The 21,502-nt window shown below is 36.4% G+C and overlaps 1 protein-coding gene across 1 annotated transcript in view; it reads left to right on the top strand.

The window, feature by feature from the left end:
* Nucleotides 1-21,502, top strand: part of LOC126236279 (serine/threonine-protein kinase ATR) — a 391,469-nt gene that overhangs the window by 222,949 nt on the left and 147,018 nt on the right. The window contains exons 21-24 of the mRNA XM_049945439.1: nucleotides 1,881-2,013; nucleotides 2,120-2,250; nucleotides 2,366-2,514; nucleotides 18,378-18,538. Coding sequence (XP_049801396.1) covers nucleotides 1,881-2,013; nucleotides 2,120-2,250; nucleotides 2,366-2,514; nucleotides 18,378-18,538 — 574 coding nt within the window. The remainder of the gene's footprint in view (nucleotides 1-1,880; nucleotides 2,014-2,119; nucleotides 2,251-2,365; nucleotides 2,515-18,377; nucleotides 18,539-21,502) is intronic.

Here is a 21,502-nt window from a genome sequence, read left to right as displayed (position 1 = left end):
TAAGATTGTGATACATCAGTATCCTTGCAACACTGGGGAATCAGTTAGTGGTGTATTAACCCACACAACCACAAATTTTGTTTCTTTCATTGTAGTTGTTGTTTATTCCTGTGATCACAAACGTGAGTACTATGGAGTGTTCCGTTTTTACCATAACACTGTAACTTGAACTGTTTACGTTGTTTATTCCTGTGATCACAAATGTGAGTACTATGGAGTGTTCTGTTTTTACCATAACACTGTCACTTGAACTGTTTACCCAATATTTCTATACGTCTACATATACATGGATATTCTACAAATCACATTTAAGTACTGGGCAGAGGGTTCATTGAACTACCTTCACAATAATTCTCTGTTATTCCAATCTAGTACTGCGTGCAGAAAAAACGAATGCCTGTATCTTTCCATGCAAGCTCTGATTTCCCTTATTTTATTATGATGACCATTTCTCCCTAAGCAGATTGGCATCAACAAAATATTTTCGCATTCGAAGGAGAATGTTGGTGATCGGAATTTCGTGAGAAGATTCCACTGCAACAAAAAATGGTATTGTTTTAATTATGTCCACCCCAAATCCTGCATTATCTCAGTGATACTCTCTCCCCTATTTCACGATAGTATAAAACGTTCTGCCCTTCTTTGAACTTTCTCGATGTACCCCATCGATCCTATCTGGTAAGGATCTGACACCGCACAGCAGTCTAAGTGTCCTTCCAATAAAACACAATATTTGGTAAGCTTTCCTCACAACATTTTCTATGCGTTCCTTCCAATTTAAGTTGTTCATAATTATAATTCCTTGTATTTAGTAGAATTTATGGCCCTTCGATTTAGTTTAACAGATTCCTTAAAGCACTCTTGTGGATGACTTCACACTTTTTGTTGTTTAGGATCAATTGCCAATTTTTGCACCATGCAGATATCGTTTCTAAATAGTTTTGCAATTTGCTTTAATATTCTGATGACTTTACTAGATAATAAGTGACAGTGTCATCTGCAAACAAACTAAGATGGCTGCTCAGATTGTCTCCTGAATCGTTTATATAGATAAGGAACAACAAAGGACGTGTAACACTACCTTGGGTGTAGTTCTTGTAATTCCCTCATTATGATTCAAGGAATTTTAATCATAATTGTGGCACAGTTTTTGTATATTACAGATAAATCCGAAGTTTTTTCTTTGTTTGTGTCATTGTAACAGAGAGATATAATTGCCACGGTAATTTTAAATTGTGTGCTTTTAACAATTTATTTATTCACTTTTGATAATTAATGAAGATGTGATACAGTGTCAAATACTTCTCGTATGTCAAGAAAATCTGTGAGATTGTCTTCATCCATAACCGTCATGATGTTATGTGAGACAGGCAGAAGTTGGATTTCTCATGACCATTGCGTCTGGAATCCTAACCAGTTTGTACAGAGGAGGTAATTATGTTTGAGGTATATAATTGTGTTTGATACCAGAATATGTTCTAAGATTCTACAGTAAATGGGTGTCAAGGATATTGGACAGTAGTTTTGTGCATAACTTCTGCTGCCCTTATTGGAAACTGGGACATCCAGGAGAAGATAACCTGACATTGGTAGATGACTTGGAGCCAAAACATTGTAGTGGCAAATGCAAATTGGAAAGAATATTTAAAACAGATTAACAGGGTTTTTGGGTGTAAAATGTTACAGGTATATAAAGCTTAACATGTAATATGAATAGGTATTGCAGCATCATATTAGTCAGAAGAATTTGTAAACTATCAGGAAATTACGATGTGTGATCATTAGCACTAATTACACTAGCATTAGCCAAATAAAAGAATTTGAATTTTCAGTAGTCATTCTTAGTGAGTAATCTATTAAGTACTCCATCTTTTTTTCAGTTGGTGAGAGTGTTAATGGAATCTTGTCATGATCATGATGAAGCTGTACGCTTAGCTGCTGGAAGGTGTCTTGGAGAGTTAGGTGCAATTGATCCTGGCATAATGCCCACTCGGGAACGTTTGCAGCATACTGGTGTGTGGTTTTTTATATTCTTTGCATTCTTTGTAATAATAGATATGAGGATACTTTTGGACGACAAGCACAGTTTTTATTAATTTGTTGGAATGGTTGATTATAGGTTCAGGATACACTTTCTCACTTGATGTTGAGGATGAAAGCTTTGCTGTAGCAGCAATAACTGAATTGGCGAAAGGCTTCCAAAAATCAAAAGTTACTCAAAATGTAGACGCCTTCTCATATTCTATTCAGGTTTGTATCAGACTTTCATGTACATTATTTTTGTTATGCATATTTAGCCACATTTCCTTGTGGTAGGATTTTAAAGATTATGTCTTGGTATCTCATTCTTTGTTTTATGCTGTAGGAGTTACTAAAAATTTATCAGATAACAGAAAATTCACCATTATGGAACAAATTTTCGGGGAATGTTCAGGACATTATGAGACCACTTCTGAAATCCACATACAAGTCTGTGTTGAAACGTCCAGAAGACTTCCCGTGCCCTATATATGGGTAAGTAACATTTAACCACAGAAAGTAAGTGAAAATTAATTTAATTTTGTACTTCAGAAAGATAGGTAAATAACCCACTGCTAAAAGGAGCTTTGAACATTGACCAGATATTGATGAGCTGTGCCTTTTCCTCTATTATTTATTTATTCCATGTGATCTAATGGTACACAGTGTGTTGCAGATGTCGGAAAATATCAGTTACCATTGTTAACATATATTAACATAGGCCTATAGTATCCTAATGTATTATATTGCTCAGTGTTTTCAATTTAACACAAATAGCAAGATTACTGTTCTAAGTATTCATTTACAGAGTAAAAACAGTGAACAACAAATATGACTTCATGGCTTTGCTAAATTTTACGTTGTCTTCGATGGACTTAATACTAGTGGGAAGATTGTTGAACAGTTGGAGGCCCATGTAGAAAGCTCCCTTTTTACACAGTTGAGTGTTTGTATGTAAAACATGCACATTTGCATTTTTCCTGGTGTTGTTCATGTATTTCATTATTTTTTATGACTCTGGTGTCAGTTGGCACTATGTGGCTTCTGAAAAATTTTGGAGTCTCGATAATGTATAGGCAAGGCAGTGTAAGGATTTCCATCTTTCTGAAGATGGGTCTGCAGGAGTCTCTGGGTTTGCTCCCAGTAATAATCCTCATTGCTCTCTTCTGGATTCTGAATGTGCTCTGAGCAGTTGGAGAATTTCCCCAGAATATCACACCATATTTTAGGTGGGCTTGTATGTAAGCGTAGTACGTGCTGGTTAATGTTTTCAGGCTAGCACATGATTTCAGTACACTCAATGCATAACAGCCATTACTAATTCTGGCATTTACCTTTCCTGTATGTGTATTCCATTTCAGGTTATCTTGAACCCACAGACCCAGGAATTTGAAAACAGTGTCGGTATCTATTGGCTGGTTATTTACAGTGACAAATGGCTTAGAGGAATTTGCATTTTGTGTTGTGTGAAAGTTCATGGAAGCTGTCTTTTTGGTGTTGATAGTTAATCTGTTGATTTTAGCCCAGTTGCTGAGTTGTTCAGTGGCCAAGTTCACAGCTTTTTGCACAGCCTCTGTATTCTCCCCTTTGAGGAGTACAGTTGTGTCATCCGCAAATATTATTGTTTTGTGTGCATCACCATTCAGGCTCAAGTCATTAACATACAGGAGGAAAAGTAGGGGTCCCAATACTAAGCACTGTGGAACACCTTACTTTACAGTTTTATTACTTGATAGTATTTCGGTTATTGAGTTGCTTTGTCTATTAGTGTATTTCATGCTGACTCTCTGCATCCGATTGGTTAGGAATGTAGCAATCCAATTGTTTGCAGTTCCTCTGATACCATAGTGTTCTATTTTTTCCAGCAATATTTTGTGGTCAGCAGTGTCAAAAGCCTTTGACAGATCCAGAAATATGCCTGTTATGGGTTGTTTTCTATCTAACAGTTCTAATAGCATATTTATGAAATCATATACTGCAGTTTCAGTAGATTTGTTGCTTCCGAACCCATGTTGAGCTAAACTTAGTAAATATTTTTGCTTCCATGAAGTCCATCATTTTTTTTGTACATTATTTTTTCAAAAACTTTAGAAAAGCAGGATGAGATTGAGATAGGCCTGTAGTTATTCATATCTTTATTATCACCTTTTTTGAAGACAGGAATTACTTTAGAAAGTTTCAGAGCTTCAGGGAAAATACCTGCCTGGAAAGAACAGTTACAGAGGTGAGTTAATGGTTCAGCAATTGTGTGTTCACAATTTTTGATTACAGCTGCTGGAATACCATCAATTCCAGCTGAATATGAATTTTTTTAACTCTCTGAGGGCTTTTGCAACATCATTTTCAGTGACTTTGGTAATGAAAATTGACTCTGCACATGTGTGATATTTTTGGTTTGCTGGTTGGTAATTTGTGTTAGGATTATTTTTGACCAATTTTTTAGCTATGCTCGTAAAGAAATTGTTGGAAGAGTTCACCACAATGTCGGGATTAGATATAGATACATTGTTGAGTTTGATTTCTATGTTCATGTTTGAAGATTTCATTTCCCCTCTTTCCCTTTTTATGATATTCCACATTGATTTTACTTTATTGCTGGATTTGTCAATGTACTCATCATTTTGCATCCTTTTTGCTTGTCTTATCACTCTTCTTAGGATACATGTGTAGTTTTTATAGTATTCTGTTAGTTGGAGGGAGTCACTACTTTGTTTACATAACATGTGGAGTATTCTTTTATGTTTGCAAGGGATTTTTATTGCTGGTGTAATCCAACTCTTGTTCCTCTTATTATTATTATTATTATTTATTCTTACTGGTTTTTGCGGAAAGTCCTCTTCAAAGTGGTGGATCATTTTGTCAAGAAATATGTTGAATTTCATGTTGACATCATTGGCTGCGTACATCTCTGTCCACTTTTCTTTACTAAGGAGGGCATTTAGCTTGTTCAAGTTATCTTGGGTGAAAAACCCTCGTAAAGTTTTAGGTGGGACTGGATTTGAGGTATCTTTACTAACATCGACCTTTAGAATGACAGCTTGGTGGTTGCTGAATCCTGCATTGTATACTTCTAGAGTTGGGTTAAGTTTATTTCTATTTGCAAAAATTTGATCTAGAGCTGTCTTGGATGTGGGTGTTATTCTAGTGGGCTCGTTTACAAGGCCATGCAGATTATAAGTTTTTGCAATGTTAATCAATGTCTCCCTGTTTCTTTTGTGGGTGAGAAAGTCTATATTAAAGTCAACACATATAATCACATCCTGTTTCCGTAAATGGTTTTTTGTTGAGGCTTTGTTTGGAAACAGAAATTTTAAATCTCTGCTAAAAAGGTGCACCCCAAACAAGACTGGTTGTCACAAAATGGTTCCTGACAGAGTAACGCCTGTGACAGTTATCTGTGAAATGATGTCTTGAACATGAACAGTCTTTTCTTAAGTTGAACTGTCCCTTTTTCCCCCTAAGGTAAGTCTTTCCGCTCCCGGGACTGGAATGACTCCTTACTCTCTCCCTTAAAACTCACATCCTTTCGTCTTTCCCTCTCCTTCCCTCTTTCCTGATGAAGCAACCGTGGGTTGCGGAAGCGTGATATTTGTGTGTATGTTTGTGTGTTTTTTATTGTGTCTATCTACCAGCACTTTCCCGTTTGGTAAGTCACAGCATCTTTTTTAAAATATAATGTGTGTTATTTGACAGTTTTAGTCCACTACAGCAATGGTTATGGGCCCAGTCATGCTAATGAAGAAAATAGAAAACTGTGTTAGTGTTAGTTAAACCCATCCATGGTGAAAACGAAATATTTGCCAATCCTGGCTTACTATTTTTGCGTGACGGATTTGAAAAATGTTAATTGACACTGAGCTGTTTGTGTGAATCTCACAGAAAAGAAAATGACAGTAAAACAAGTAATGAAATATACAGAGTTGAGAAACTAAGTGGAGTGAAGTACCCTTTCTGGTTGTATCAGACGGAAATGATCCTAATAGATTCTGATTTGTGCACTGTAATTGAGCTTGGTGAGATGGAACCTGATGAAGGTGCATCAGCTGTTGTTGAAAAGGCATATATAACATGTCAAGCAAAAGTTGTACTTTCCATATGCGATGAGCAGCAAATGCATATATGAAATTTGTCAAATCCAAAAATAGTGTGAGAAAAACTTGAGAAACTATACACCCTATCAAAAAATTATATACCCCCAGGGATAGCAAATTTTGCACTGTGTACTAAAATGGGAGTCATATTCTCTAAAAATGAAGAATTGCGAATCTACGGAAAATTATTTAGGACTGATAAACAAAACATACAATGAACAGTGGTGACGAAATTGATGATGGAGTTTCAGTAATGACTATTCTGTGTGGGCTTCCAAACGAATGGATACAGTAGTTACAGCTTTGTGCAATTTGCCAGTAATGATTTTAAGTGTGCTATAATTAAAAAGAATCTACTTGCTGAAGATACTGGACATTATGAATCTAATCAAGATAAACATTCTGCAGTGTCCTCGATAGCTTATACTGGTAATCAATCCACTTATGGAATGTGATGAAGGACAGGAACAAACGAAGAACGAAACAACATGAGGAGGTAGTTTTGTTTGTTACAACTTTTACAAAATCAGTCAAATAACCAGAAACTGAAAATGAGAAATTTAAAAAGGAACAAAAGAAACTAGATGCTGTTAGTATAAGTGCTGCCTGTGGCACAGTTAGCATTGAACGGTGCGATAACTGGATAGCGGAATTTTGGGCAGCTCATCACTTGGCTCCAAATAGAAATTTTTTTCTCAGATGTTAATAAAAATATTTTAGTTGAGATCATAAACTTAGCTGATGGCAGAAAATACAGAAGCTGTGGGGAAAGGTACAGTAAGGGTGAAGATAATTAACAATGAAGTTTTAGCTACAGAATTTGTAGCTAACATTACACTATTTGTGCCTGAGATCGACCCTGCAATCTTGTCTATTAGGCAACTCACTGAAAATAAGAGAGAGGTTATTTTCATTAAAGAAGGTTGCAAGATCTATTGTGAATCTGGAAGACTGTTCATTAAAACTTAGCAGAAAGGTTGTTTATATTACATGAATATGAACTCCTGTCCAGGTGACAGGTCAATAAATATATTGAGAAATAATGAATGTAACACAAAATCACTAGACTTACGAGATTGTCGAATGATGCACATTATTAAGTATATAATAAACAACACAGTAAGGGTACGAAGCCATGTTCAGTTGACAGATCAATAAACAGATTGAGGAATAATGAATATAACACAGAATCACTAGATTTATTGCATTGTCAAATGATGCATGCCAGTAAGTGTGCAATAGACAATACATAGAAGGAAGCAGTCCTATGAAAAAGGTGAAATAAATCTATGTAATTGCTGTTTGGGGGGTAAATCGACATGAACACTGTTTCTGTAAACTGTATCACAAGAATCGAAGGAACAAACAACCACTTTAAAATATGTTCATGGTGATATCATGGGACCTATTGATGTTCCAAGTTTTGGAGGGAATAAATATTTAAAAGAGTGTCACGGATGATGCAACCCGATACATATTTGTGCATTTCTTAAAAAATAAGCATGATGCGTTTGAAGAATTCAAGAAATGGAAGATTCAAACAGAAAAACAAATCAGAAACACTTGAAGAGAATTTGCACAGACTGTGGCCTAGCATTCTATTAGCAAAAATGGTTGCAGTTCTGTGAATCTGATGGAATTTGGCACAAAGTAACAATGACATACAGATCGCAGCAAAATGATATAGCTGAATGCCTCAACACAATGTAGAGGGACATCATAAGGTCTCAGTTCCTAGGGAGTAATTTACCAAAGAGTTCTTGGGCTGAGCTGATGGGCACTGTGGTATACATAAGAAACTGTGTTACAAACAGCCACAACAATGAAAAAACGCTTTACAAATTGTGAACACGTAGAAAGCCTAGTATGAGACTTTTACATGTGATAGGATGCGAAGTTTTCATGCACTTATACAAACAAATACATCATTCTAAACTATGTACAAGGGCAGAAAAAAGTATTCTTATAGGATATTCTCTATGGGCCATGGATACAGGATCTGGTTGCCATAAATGAAACGGGATGTGGAATTCAGGAACTGTATATTCAAAGAATTTTTTAGCGGCAAATACTCAAATAAAAATAAGGAACTGAAAGAATTTATTAAATTGTACAATGAAGGTGCATTATCATTTCCAACTATTGAAGATGAAGTACAAAGTGAAAGAAACGACTGAAAGAAAGAAACACTGAAGAGGAATTTTGTGGTTTATCAGATCAGAAGGAAAAATTTGGAAGAAATATTTAAAAGCGTTTACTGATGTTGTTTGAGCTACTTGTATAGATGATCATAAAAGGTGACTTTTTTTGGTCATCTGACTACTAGATTGATGTGGCCTGCCACAAATTCCTCAGAGTAGTACTTACAACCTACATTCTCAATTATTTGCTGGATGTGTTCCTATCCCTGTTTTGCTGCGTGCTTTTTGGCCTCTGCAGCTGTCTCTAGTACCATGGAAGTTATTTCATAATGTCATAACTTGTGTCCTTACATCCTGTCCCTTCCTCTCCTCAGTGTTTTTCATATATTCCTTTCCTCCCCTGATTCTCCAGAGACCTCTTTACCGTATTTTTTACTCGAATCTAAGCCGCACTCGAATCTAAGCCACACCTGAAAAATGAGACTCGAACTCAAGGAAAAAAAATTTTCCCGAATCTAAGCCGCACCTGAAATTTGAGACTTGAAATTCAAGGGGAGAGAAAAGTTTTAGGCCGCACCTCCAAATCGAAACAAAGTTGGTTTAGGCTTTACTAGGTAGCCATTGCTATGCGTCAGGCGTGCTTCATCTGGTTTGAATCGGTTGCTTATTTTTCTTTGATCTGATAAGTGCCGTTCTCTTTTGTCATAGGTGTTTACGTCACTCTAGGCTGAAAATGCATTATTGTACTGTGTCATGCATTGTTTGTTGCATTCTGATAATAAAGTGTTTCGACCTGTCGCCGCTCACAGCATGGCTTGCTTTTGTGCGCGCTACCGCCGCTTACAATAAAAAAAAGAGAGGAATTGTCTCATTAGCGAAACAATGGCAAGAGACTGCTATTTGTTGTTACTTACACTGCTGCTTTCTTTGATAATGATCAACAAGAACCAAATAATAGACTGCGTATTATAGATGTTCCGAACGAGAGTTTAACTGAAATTTTTCTGCGTTTGAAAATCTTTGCAGACGCCTCTTTTGTACATTACATTCTGCACAGAAATTAGAGTCATCTTAGATTTAAAAATCTAGTCAATTGCCATGCTTCATTTCTGATTGTATCACTATTAGGCATAAGAATAATACAAATATAAACATGACATGATATGTATATTCTTCCGCATTTGCTGCTGTCTCACACTAGTTTCGTAGTTTATTAGGCAGACAGGATTTAAATGAGATAGCAGCAAACACGAAAGAATACATGGCAAAATGTTTATATTCGTATTATTCTTATGTTGAAGAGAATACTGCATGTGATTCGCAATTCATAAAAGTTCCTATTAGCAACCATCTCTTCTCACAGGTAGGAAAAAATTTAGAATGTAGAGTTGGCCATATTGACAAACATCCCAAATAGTCTTGCCAGTTGGATTTTCGTAGTACATTGAAATGCTGCTACATTCGAAGATGAACAACACGGAATTTGTATTTACTTCGTTGGATAATGTATGAAAATGCAGTGGTCAAAACTTGGGGCAGAGAAAAAAGCTCGTCTTACACCTTTTTTTTATTTTTTTCAATTTTTTTTTTTTTTTTAAATTTATGTACTGATGCAGAGGTTTTGGTGCCAGTATTTATCTTTGTGCCTGCAAAGCATGCCTGTGTAGCGCTACATATATTCGACGGCAGAAGTTAGCTGTGGCGGCACCTACCAACGTATTTCAGAACTTCCGCTTACTTTGCACTTGATTTTAAGCCGCAGGCGGTTTTTTGGATTACAAAAACCGGAAAAAAAGTGCGGCTTAGATTCGAGTAAATACGGTATTCCTTACCTTATCAGTCCACCTAATTTTTAACATTCTTCTATAGCACCACATCACAAATGCTTCGATTCTCTTCTTTTATGGTTTTCCCACAGTTCATGTTTCATTACCATACAATGCTATGCTCCAAGCGTACACTATCATAAATTTCTTCCTCAAATTAAGGCCTATGTTTGATACTAGCAGACTTCTCTTGGCCAGGAATGTCCTTTTTGTCATTGCTACTCAGCTTTTTATGTCCTCATTGCTCCATCCGTCGTGGGATATTTTGCTCTCTAGGTAGCAGAATTCCTTAACTTCATCTACTTTGTGATTACCAATCCTGATGTTAACTTCCTCACTGTTCTCATTTCAGCTACATCTCGATACTTTTGTCTTTATTCGATTTACCCTCAGTCCATATACTGTACTCATTAGACTGTTCATTCTATTCAGCAGATCCTGCAATTCTTCTCCACAGGATATGTGGTATTGTTGGCAGGACCTCTGGTGTTCTGGAAGAGTATGAAACAAAACTGTAGTGGTATGGAGCACAATGGAAATGGAATAAGTGTCAGTGGCAACCTGTGCAATAGAGGTGGTGTGGAAGAGAGAATTACTGAAGAACCTTATCTTGAAAGAACTGACCAGAGAATCAACACCTGTGTGATGTGATAATGAAGCAGCAATCGTACAGTCCAAGAATCATGTAGACAAATCAAGAACAAAACATATGGCCATAAAATGTCATTGCATCAGGAAGACAGATAAAAATGATGCAGACTTGTTAACAAAGCAGTTGACTGAGAATATTCCGGAACATCATTGGAAAAAAACTGCTACATTCAAAATGGTATACGAGGTTACTTTTAGATATCGTTTTGAGGGCAGAGACGTCAGAGATAAACAGGTGGAGAGGAGCTCCTTTATTTATTCTATTCACCCTTTTCTGTGATGTGATTGGGCTATCTTTGACATTGTACTAAAAAACAAAGTGTTGTTATAGGGTTGCTTTGTTACTGCTCTGATGGTGTATGTGTTTGTGACAAATCGAACCACCTTCGCAATAAGGCTCTATTATTCAAATCTTGTACAGCATGTGGAAAAAAAAGAACATCTATATCTATCCGTGCGAGCTCGGATTTCCCTTGTTTTATTATGATGATCATTCCTCCCTATGTAGGTCAACATCAACAAAATATTTTCACACTCGGAAGAGAAAGTTGGTGACTGGAATTTCGTAAGAAGATTCTACTGCAACAAAAAACACCTTTGTTCTAATAATGTCCACCTGAAATCCTGAATTGTGTCATTGACACTCTGTCCTTGTAGTGCTTCAAGAATTTCGGGGTAAGTTCTAGAAACACTTGGCTCTCCACCATCTCGAACACGCGATATTTTAATGATGAGGGTGAGAGACCCTTTTTACTGCGCTACACATATCTGTGAGCGCAGGAGGGACAGTTCTCACGAGAAGCCAGGAGCTGTGTTGGACGAGTGGCCCCGACAAGGGGTTACCAGCAGTGCCTTGGAATTTATATAAAAAAGTCAAAGAGTGTTTGTATAATGTTCCGTGGTTTATGGTGTCATGAGGATTATTACAGAGACAGATGAAGCGTGTATTGTATAGAGACACTTACTTCATGTCTTGGCTCTGCATGAGGCAGCACGCATGTAATTGTATGGGAACCAGTTGGCTTGTTGGAGCTTGTTCAGAATAATTGTTACTTTGGGGATGAGAGTTGAAAATGTATTGTTGTTGAACTGAAAAGATTCTACGAGTACATGATTTATTTCAAGAATAGAGAGTTGGTTAATATTATTCCCTTTAATCTGATACAGTGTTTGGAGAAGAATTAAATAGTGAGAGCGACGTAGCTGATGACTCAAAGAAGAGGATTGGCTGCACGCACAATGTACGAGTCAACTGGAAGAGACATGTGAGCCGTGCAACCCAACACAGCACTGTCTCTTGTCCTCCAAGAAAACGTTAGAACATGGCGACCAAGTGACAAGTGACAGTGTAAGCCAAAAACGGGGAGAAGATATTTGAGTTGCCATAGCAATCAGGCATAACAAGACTGAGAAACTGTTTCGAGTAATTGCATTGTGTCTACTAAACCAATTCATACTACGTATAACTGGAGGATTTATAGTATCGGCACACTTGCATGTAAAATATTAATAAACTTGTCTGTAATTCTTTATACACATGCAGTATTTAAAAATTAGTGTGTTGTAGTGTTTACTGTTGTCATCAGCTTTCATCTTACACTTCATACAATCAGATCACTTCAGGGTTTCAGTTGTCAATTTTAAAAACTGACAAAATTAAAAGAATTGTAACTTCCTTAATATTTAACCTAGATTTATGCTTGAAGCTGCAATGATATTATCCCATGCCACTATTTGGTTTTTCTGTATCGTATTTGTAGGGTCTGTAGTATAGGCTCATTGGATAATGTAACACATCTTTAGTTTCATCTATCTTAGCTGGCAGTGAGTCATTCCCATCCTTCAGTCAAATGCTCGTGCTTCAGCCTCAGGAAAAACTCTGCATCTGGCACTCAGCCCGCAGCCTGCTTGTGTTTCTCACCCAGGCAGCTAGGCAACATGAGCTGTTATAGTGCTTGCCATTGCCTCTCGTTCCTTGAAGTGGAATTTGGCAAAGCCACGGAATGCACACTGCTGAATAGTAACTGGTACTCAGCAGGAATACTTCCTTATGACCCCTACACAAAAGCCTTATCCATATGTGATTAAAATATTTACTGGCAGGTCAAAACTTATTGGTCAACCAAATTTGTATAGCATCTTCTTTTGTTCTGATAATCAGTCAGAACAATCATGTCTCGTACCTTAGATCATGTTGCTGTTTAGAGATTAGGCAGTGGCCATCATGCTAGCTCCCCAGTTCATCATGCAGTTTGGGCTGAACAAGATCCTGGCCGTATCTGATTTGGTAAGTGTGCTATCATATCTGACATGCTTGCAGTATGGAGTTGCAGAAACATTCATCTTACGAACATATTGTAGAAGGTTTTTGAGCTGCAACAGTTGGATCTTTACCAACTTTCTCTGTGTTACAATGTTTCAAAGCATCCTATAAAATGGGTAAGTAAATCACTTTGCAAAGGTCATAGCTCACAGTGGACACTTATCCCTGATTTTAATGAATCCATGCTCTGCATGTATTAACAAGAATTTGTTGTAATTACCAGATGTTCTGCTAAATTAAATGAGTTACGGCTGTATTATGTGTACACTGAATGTCAGTAATGTTAAATAAACAAAAACAATCCAATTGTTGTCTTTGAATACAAATGGCATATGTTTGACGATCGGGGCCTGTAATCATTGTTCCTGATGACAGTGAGGTTTTAGAATGTTTTGCTTTTTTCAAAATAAAAACAGAAGTCTTATCTTTTTGTCATCAGTTAAAAGTCGGCAGAACCGGGTGTAGGATTAATGAATGAACTTGAACCTAGGAGAACTAAGGGTTGTTTTATTTGAGAACAGGAAAGACTAGGCTTGCGGATAGGAAACAGAGTGATTCAAGATAAAAATTCCGGACAACCCTTTTTCTTTTATAAAATCTGCAGATCATTCTCTATTAATATTTTCTCTTCTTGTCCAGGTGGAGAAACATCTGCTTTAAAGCTTGAAATCCATTCACTGTTTTGCATATGACAGCAGTACTACCATTATTTTTCGAGCACATAAATTGGAATTTTCTGTTTTTATGTTGAGTAAACTTTAATTTATAATTTCATTATTACAGGTGTTGATTTATTACAATTTATAAACTCTTACCATCCGCAGCTTGTGGTCTCGCGGTAGCGTTCTTGCTTCCTGAAGACGGGGTCCTGGGTTCGATTCCCGGTGGGGTCAGGGATTTTCACCTGCCTCGAGATGACTGGGTGTTGTTGTGTCGTCTTCATCATCATCATTCATCCTCATTACGATCGGAGGAAGGCAATGGCAAACCACCTCCATTAGGACCTTGCCTAGTACGGCGGTGCAGGTCTCCCTCATCGTTCTCCTACGCTCTGCCAAGGAGTATGGGACTACATCATCATCATCATCATCATCATCATCATCATCAAACTCTTACCCCCATGGCAACAATAATTAAAATGTTGAATGGTTTACTTCAAAGTGTTCAGTGTTAAGGGGATGTTACTGTGAATGTAATGAAGCAGGAATGAACATACCTCATTTGGAGAGTTACTGCCAGTGTTTTCAAAATATGAATAGAAAATGCATTATTATCTTTCGCTTATGAATATTAAATTTTCAACCACAATTGCCTATCATAAAAAATTCCTTCCACTGATGTATGCAGCAAAGGAATGGTCTGAATAAAACTGAAGCATATTTGTAGTACTTAATCTCATTCTTTACATTTTTCCTGCAGTTATTGCAAGAATAAAATTTCTTACCACAATGTTAATGAGCCATAAGTTCTCCAACTGTTGCTCTCTTGGCAGATTCACATAAATTTGAATTTTTTGTTTTAACCCTTGAACCTCTAACTACTCACAAATACTGCACACACCCACTTTAGGGTCTTTTGCAACAAAGAGGTTGTACATTATTTTTACATTGAGGTGAGCATCCAGATAACTTACATTATTGTCCTGGTAATATGTAGCTTTAGTTGGGAAATACTGAATGGGTTCCTGATCAGATGTAATTTTTCTTCTAGTTAGTATTCCATTAATCATTCAACCCTCTTCCGTCTTCTGGAGATTCTTCCTGAAGAGTAAATTACACAATAGATGAACTTGCTATATCCATACACTGTACAGACTAGCAATGTTTTCTTACACAGTTCTGCCTCTGCATCAGTCACTCTTAATGATATGATATTTATTAGAACCTTTCTTTATGATTGCTCACTCTGACCTTGATGGTCTTTGTTGGTGAACAGTTTCATTGTTTTAATTGCATGTGTGAAATATTCTTCTTGTAACCTCTGAAAACACATTCTTTTGCATCTGAAATGATCAAATCATACACCTTAATATTGCCTTAAGCTATTTTAGTATTACAAAAGACAGCTGTAACCACTCATGAAATGTGTTCAAAGTCTGGATACAGTCCCATGTTCATATTCAGTTTGCTACTTATCCACATGATTCTCCTGTTTTACGACTCGATACTGTTTTTCCAGCACAGTTGACGTGTTGCATACCCTTCACTTTGCTGTTCTTGAATACATTCCTATGGCAATCACTTCCATTGCACATACATTTACTACTAATCAAACATTGTTATTACTGTGAATTTCCTGCTACATCCACTTTGTCTGCCATTTTCTCATAACTCACCTTATTGGCTGTTGTATCCATACCCTTTAGTTAATTTAGCACAGGAAGGAGACAGATTGCTGACTTAACCCATTCATGAAATGACCAAGTTGCCTGGTTGTCTGCAGTAGTCTGTTCGGGTTTGAAATTAACAGATAACAGAAATTAACAGATACATAAATGTGCCTACAAAGACACAGAAAGCTATGACACTCTTAACTCATCTTCATTATTTCCCTGACTTATTCATTTTCTGCAGTTATCGATTCAGTTTTGGTGTCGTTGCTGAAATATTTTTAGATAGATTCTGTATGTTTGACATTCTGTCTCTTTGCCCTTTTGCTTTGCTGCTAACTTTTCCCTATGGTACATGTTTCATTCTTTATACAGCATATGGTAAAACAAGTGTTTTGTTACTTGTGTTCATCTGTGATACTGCAAACAGTATATTTGTTTGGACCAGTGGATAATTCTGAACTTGGACGGTAGCACAGGGACGGAAAATTCATGTACCCTAATAAGTTGGTTTCTCCATGTAAGTCTGTTTGCATGAAGCCTGAAGTACTACCCAAAATTTCTGAGATTATCCCTGTATAAATCAGAAAACTTACTTTACACCTTGATTTCCAGTCACCCTCAAAGTAATCCCCTGTGCACTTGTGTGCAATGCTTACAGCAATTTATCTATTGTTGGAAGTGATGCTGAAAGTGTGCTGGCTGAATCATATTCAAAATTATTTGCAATTCTACCTGAATCTCTTCTATAGAGTCAAAACAGCACACTTTCAACTTCAGTTTCATTTTCAAGACTGGGAAGAAATTGCAAGGGTGTAGATCAGATGATTGGTGTGTGTGTGTGTGTGTGTGTGTGAGAGAGAGAGAGAGAGAGAGAGAGAGAGAGAGAGAGAGAGATAGAGAGAGAGAGAGAGAGACTGGTAGAGCAGTCAGTGAGATGCAAAGAACATCTATTGGGAAAGGAAGGTTGTAATGTACACAGTTTCACTTTTGCAAAACATTTACTTATTGCTGATCATTCTCCAAGGAGTTTAGAAGATACCGTAATTCTGCGCAAAGAGGTAAAAGGGGGGAGATTAGATTTATGGCAAGAACTTGCGTATTGAGACTCAAACCAACAATCCAGCAACATCCAGTCTTGGGTGCTACTGACTTTTTTTCCATCTTAATTAATTTTACATTTCAAGGGAATGCTCATAGAACATGTACCTTTGTTTGCATCAGCTAGAATCGACCCAGGGCCATCTACTTGGCAGATGAGCACTCTACCACACTACCTTTTGAAAAATCCACTTTCATTCACAGCACTAAAGACTCTTGGAAAACTTCAAAGACAATTTTCTTGAGGAGATTTGAGGGTTGTGTATAATAGCATTTTGAGATTGATATTTAAGTTCTGAACTTGATGTACCATATAAAAAATTACAAAAATGCGATTGCCATGTTGTTTCCTTGTAAGAATGTCTTTCAAACAAAAAGTTTGTAATAATTGCTTTCTTTGAGAAATAGGGACAGATGGTACTTGTGTTGTGCAAGTGATGGCTCACAGCTTGTAAGTATTTTATATTAAATGATGATGGTCATTTTGATCAGAATTGGTAACAAATAATGGTTTGTTTTATCATCGGATCTCGATGTAATATAAAACTGATACTCTGTAAATACTTTTTTTATATTATTATTATTATTATTATTATTATTATTATTATTATAGATAAACAGTCTTGGCTTCAAGAGAGGCTTCATTGTTGTTTATTTTGTGTGTAGTGCATTTCACCTTGTTTAAGGCACCTTCAGATTGGCTAGCACAACAGGTTTTAAACACAAAGGCTGCCATAGATGCAAATGCCTTAGCAGCAAACGCCATTGTCAATATGTTAACGGTGCCCTGATATAAAACAGCATGGAGTACATGAGGAGTCACACTTAAAATACGTAAAAGACATCAATAGGTAGTTGACCTTGTCAATTGTTAAGAGACTTTACACTGTGTTCTTGTAGTCTATATAGCACAGTCCAGAAGACACCAAAAATGGGATCAGGCCTACAGAAATGCGTCACAAAATGTAAACATGTAAGACATGCCATTGTACATGTTCTGGCCTTGCAAATAATGTTGTGTTTTAGACTGTGCTGTATATCCTACAAGGGCATTGCATGAAGTTTATCACAACTCTACGAGGTCAGTTGCCTGTTGAGGTCTTTTATATATTTTAAATGTAAGACATTTGTATGGATGGCTGTCTATATATTTAACTCCTGTTATACCAGCCTATCTGAACATGCCTTAAACGAGATGAAACATGTTACTGGCAGACTATAAAATAATAAATCCTGTTTTGCAGTCAAGAGTGTTTATCTCTTCAAACATGTACCGCTTGTTTCTGTATCATTCCGACATGAATAGGAAAAGTTATATATGTAATTAAAGCTATGGACTTGAAATCAATATATCAGTAATTTGAATGCCAGTGCCAACTTTATATTTGAGTGAGTGTTCATGTAGCAGTTAAGACAGGGCTACATTCTACATGAGGGGAGCACATATTAAATGTGTAAATGGCTATAGGAAATGAAAGTTATCTAAGGTAAACTGTAGTTATTTGTGTGGAACAGTGCTGTTTGTTGCTGTATACATAGGTAATGTTAATGGAACAAAAATAGATTGAGAATTATATGTAACGGAATCATTTTTGTCTGTGAATGTGAATTTTGATAACTTTTTTAGGCAGAAACTCAGTAGTTAATTCACAAATAATACCCATTAAAAGAATTATTTACTAAATTTCAAGACTATTTTGACAAGGACTATGAAAATATTTTACCATGTCAAAAGAAAAGAATAAAGGCATATTAGATAATCACTTTTGTTGTACTTTAGTTCAGTAAGATAAGGTGGATGATTCACCTCTAGGCCACACCTAAAAATTGAACTTTTGTGTATGGATATAAAGCAATGATTTTGAAATTACTGGTTATTGTTTCTTTGTCTTACAGGTCAAAGTATGGGAGAAACCTTCACACTTGGTTGTACTGCTGGGCCTTCAAAATGATTAGCTTTGTGACAGAGAGGAAGTGTAGAAAGATTTTTGATGCTTGTGCACTGATTGTGAAGAGAGACTTGACAACTGCACTTTACTTGCTCCCTTACATTTTGCGTAAGTCCTTAAATAATGGTATTAATTATTTTTTGTAATTTAGTTAGCACTAAAAATAGTTCTTAGAATATTGCAACTGTAAAAACTGATGAACACACAAAATATTTTCCACTGATTTTACTTTTTCTCCATTGATTATATATGAGGTGTGATCAAAAAGTGACAGGAATTTTTGTTTTTCTTAAAGAATCTGTATTTATTCAACCATGTCAACTTTGTCCCCTTCAAACTAATTCTCTGCAGATAATATACACACTGTGGCTGTGCTTTATCCAATCTTCTGGAATTCACTTTTCGTTATGGTCTTTAGCTCGTTCAGCATTCTGTTTTTATCTCATCAGTGGTGACAAAACATCATCCTTTCATGGTTCTCTTCAGCCTCAGAGGTGGAAAGAAGTCATTGGGAACATGTCCAGCAATTACAGAGGCTGAGATAACGTAATGGTTTTGTTTTTTGCCAAAAAATCACAATCAATCATTTAGGTGTGAGTGGGAGCGTTATCATGACAGTTTCTACAAGTTGCTTTGCCACTGGTTGTTTTCTTCGTTTTACTTTGTGCAAACTGCAGAACTTCCGGATATTATTCCGTACTGACCGTACAACCACAAGGCGGGCACTCATGATGAACTATTCCATTGTAATCAAAGAAAACAGTGAGAAGAACCTTCACATGTGATCGAACTTGTCAAATTTTTTCCGGTCTTGCCTTTTCAGGCAGTTTTCATTGGGATGATTGGGCCTTGGTTTCGACATTATATACGTATACCCATGTTTTGTCACCTGTTATAACCCTCTTTGGAAGTTATGGAACATTGTCAACTTCATTCAAGAATTCATGAGTGGTGACTGTGCGACACCATTTTTGGTCTAAATTCAGCAATTCAGAACAAACTTTGCTTTCATGCCCAAAAATCTGAAAAAGATTGCTAGCATGAGCTAAAGGATAAGCTGAGATTAACAACAACCTCTCTGATCATGATTCAGCAATTTTCCAGAATTATTTTCTTTACTTCTTCCACAATGTTGCCAGTAATTGATGTGCTACAGTGTCCAGCGTGGTCTTCATCTTCAGTACCTCCTCAGTCTTCTTTGAAATACTTATACCACTAATAAACTCTTGTCCTACTCATAGTAGATTTACCAAAAGCCACAATCAACATTTCAAATGCTATGTTGCACTTTATTCCATTTTTCAAGCAAAATTTAATGTTAATTCTTTGCTCCAGCTTTCTCGAAAGTAAAAATTCACTGAGTGCTTTAAAACACAAATAACATTTTCGACTGTCAGCCATAAACTAAATATTCAAAACAGCTGAAAATGCAAATATGTATCAGGAACATGTGCACCAACACGATAAATTTTTTTTTTATAGTAGGATGTATAAATATTGTGAAAGTAAAGAAAGAATTTCCATTACCTTTTCATCTTGTGTGTGTTGGAAATGTTTAGTGTAAAATTTTGTTCTACTCTTTCTAAACAAGTTATGACTGGCAGCAGCAAATGTTTCTCGCATTAAAAATGGAACTATCGTTGTCTGCTTTATGTGGTAAACTATATTTGAAGACAGATAGCTGGAATGAAGCTCAGCACATTGTAGCTATGATCAAGCAAGGTGGCACAGATTTTAAGACACTGGACTTACATCTGGGAAGGCATCTCAAATCTTCGTCATGCCACCCATGTTTAGGTTTGCCATTATATCTCCCTAAATTGCTTAAAGTAAATACTGGGATGTTTCCTCTGAATAGGCCTTTGTATAAGCCTTAGCCAATTTCCTTCCCTGTCCTTTCACAATCCAATCTCATTTCTGTCTCTAACAATCCTGATGAAGGAGTTTTAAGCCCTCATCTTTCTTCCTTCCTTTCTGCATTCAGTCATTCATTTCTCCTTTTCTTCCTTCCATGTAGCTGTGAGAGTATATTACAGAAATGGTGACTATGTTTCAACACCGTGAAAATAAAACAATTATTGTTTCATCATTGGGTTTCACAACTCTTATTTGTTGTAACATGCATTAAGGAAACAGGTGAAAAAGAAAGAAAGAAAGAAAGAAAGAAAGAATAGGAAGCCTGTTAAAGGATAAACCAACATATACTCCAAGAAGTGTTCATATATAGGAAAGAAGTACAAAATGTTACATCATTTGAGCCCAAGTGTTCTGTTGGGTGACTTTATACAACACCATGTATCTCAATTCAGAATGTGCACAGAATCTTATGGTATGGTTTAAGAATACCATAAAAAGGTTGTTCAGCACAGTGATTAATTTAAACTGAATGTAAATGGTGACTAATCTGTGTGTGGAAGTTCTGACTAAAATGAAATGTACTGAAGCATTTTTACGTTTAATATGGATGAGTGATGATGCTCATTTTCACTTTAGTGCTTGAATTAATAAACAAAACAGTCTTAGCTGGTGTAAGAGAAATCTATGTGAACAATACCCAAAGAAGTGTGGTGTGGTTGTGATGTGTACATTTAGAACAATGTCTACTTTCTTTTCTGAAGATAAGTGTGTGTCAGTAACCTCAGTGGCATTTCAGTAATATGCTGACATGCTGGAGACATCCCTTACTCTTGAACTAGCATGCTTCCTTGTCAAATTGGGAATTCTAATTTCAGTAAGGTGGCATTACAGCACACACAAATTTTGGTGTTCACCAACTTTCCAAACTATGTGCCATTTGTGTAGAACTGGTGAAATTTCATGAATTCCCTTGTTGCCTATTTCTAAATTTATTATTACTTCCTCTCAAGTCATCCTAAACAGAAAGTGAATGCAAACTGCTCACATAGCATTGGGCACCTAGACTGGCGACATTTCATGAATTCCTGCATTGCTAGTTTCTAAATTTGTGATAATTTCCTCTCAAGTCATCTTAAACAGAAAGTGAATGCAAACTGCTCACATAGAACTGTGCACCTGAAAAAGTATCTACTCTAAAAACAAAGACACAAATTG

The sequence above is a fragment of the Schistocerca nitens genome, chromosome 2 (assembly GCF_023898315.1).
Source record: "Schistocerca nitens isolate TAMUIC-IGC-003100 chromosome 2, iqSchNite1.1, whole genome shotgun sequence".
Taxonomy (NCBI): Eukaryota; Metazoa; Arthropoda; class Insecta; order Orthoptera; family Acrididae; genus Schistocerca; species Schistocerca nitens.
This window is presented reverse-complemented; position numbering and strand designations above follow the sequence as displayed.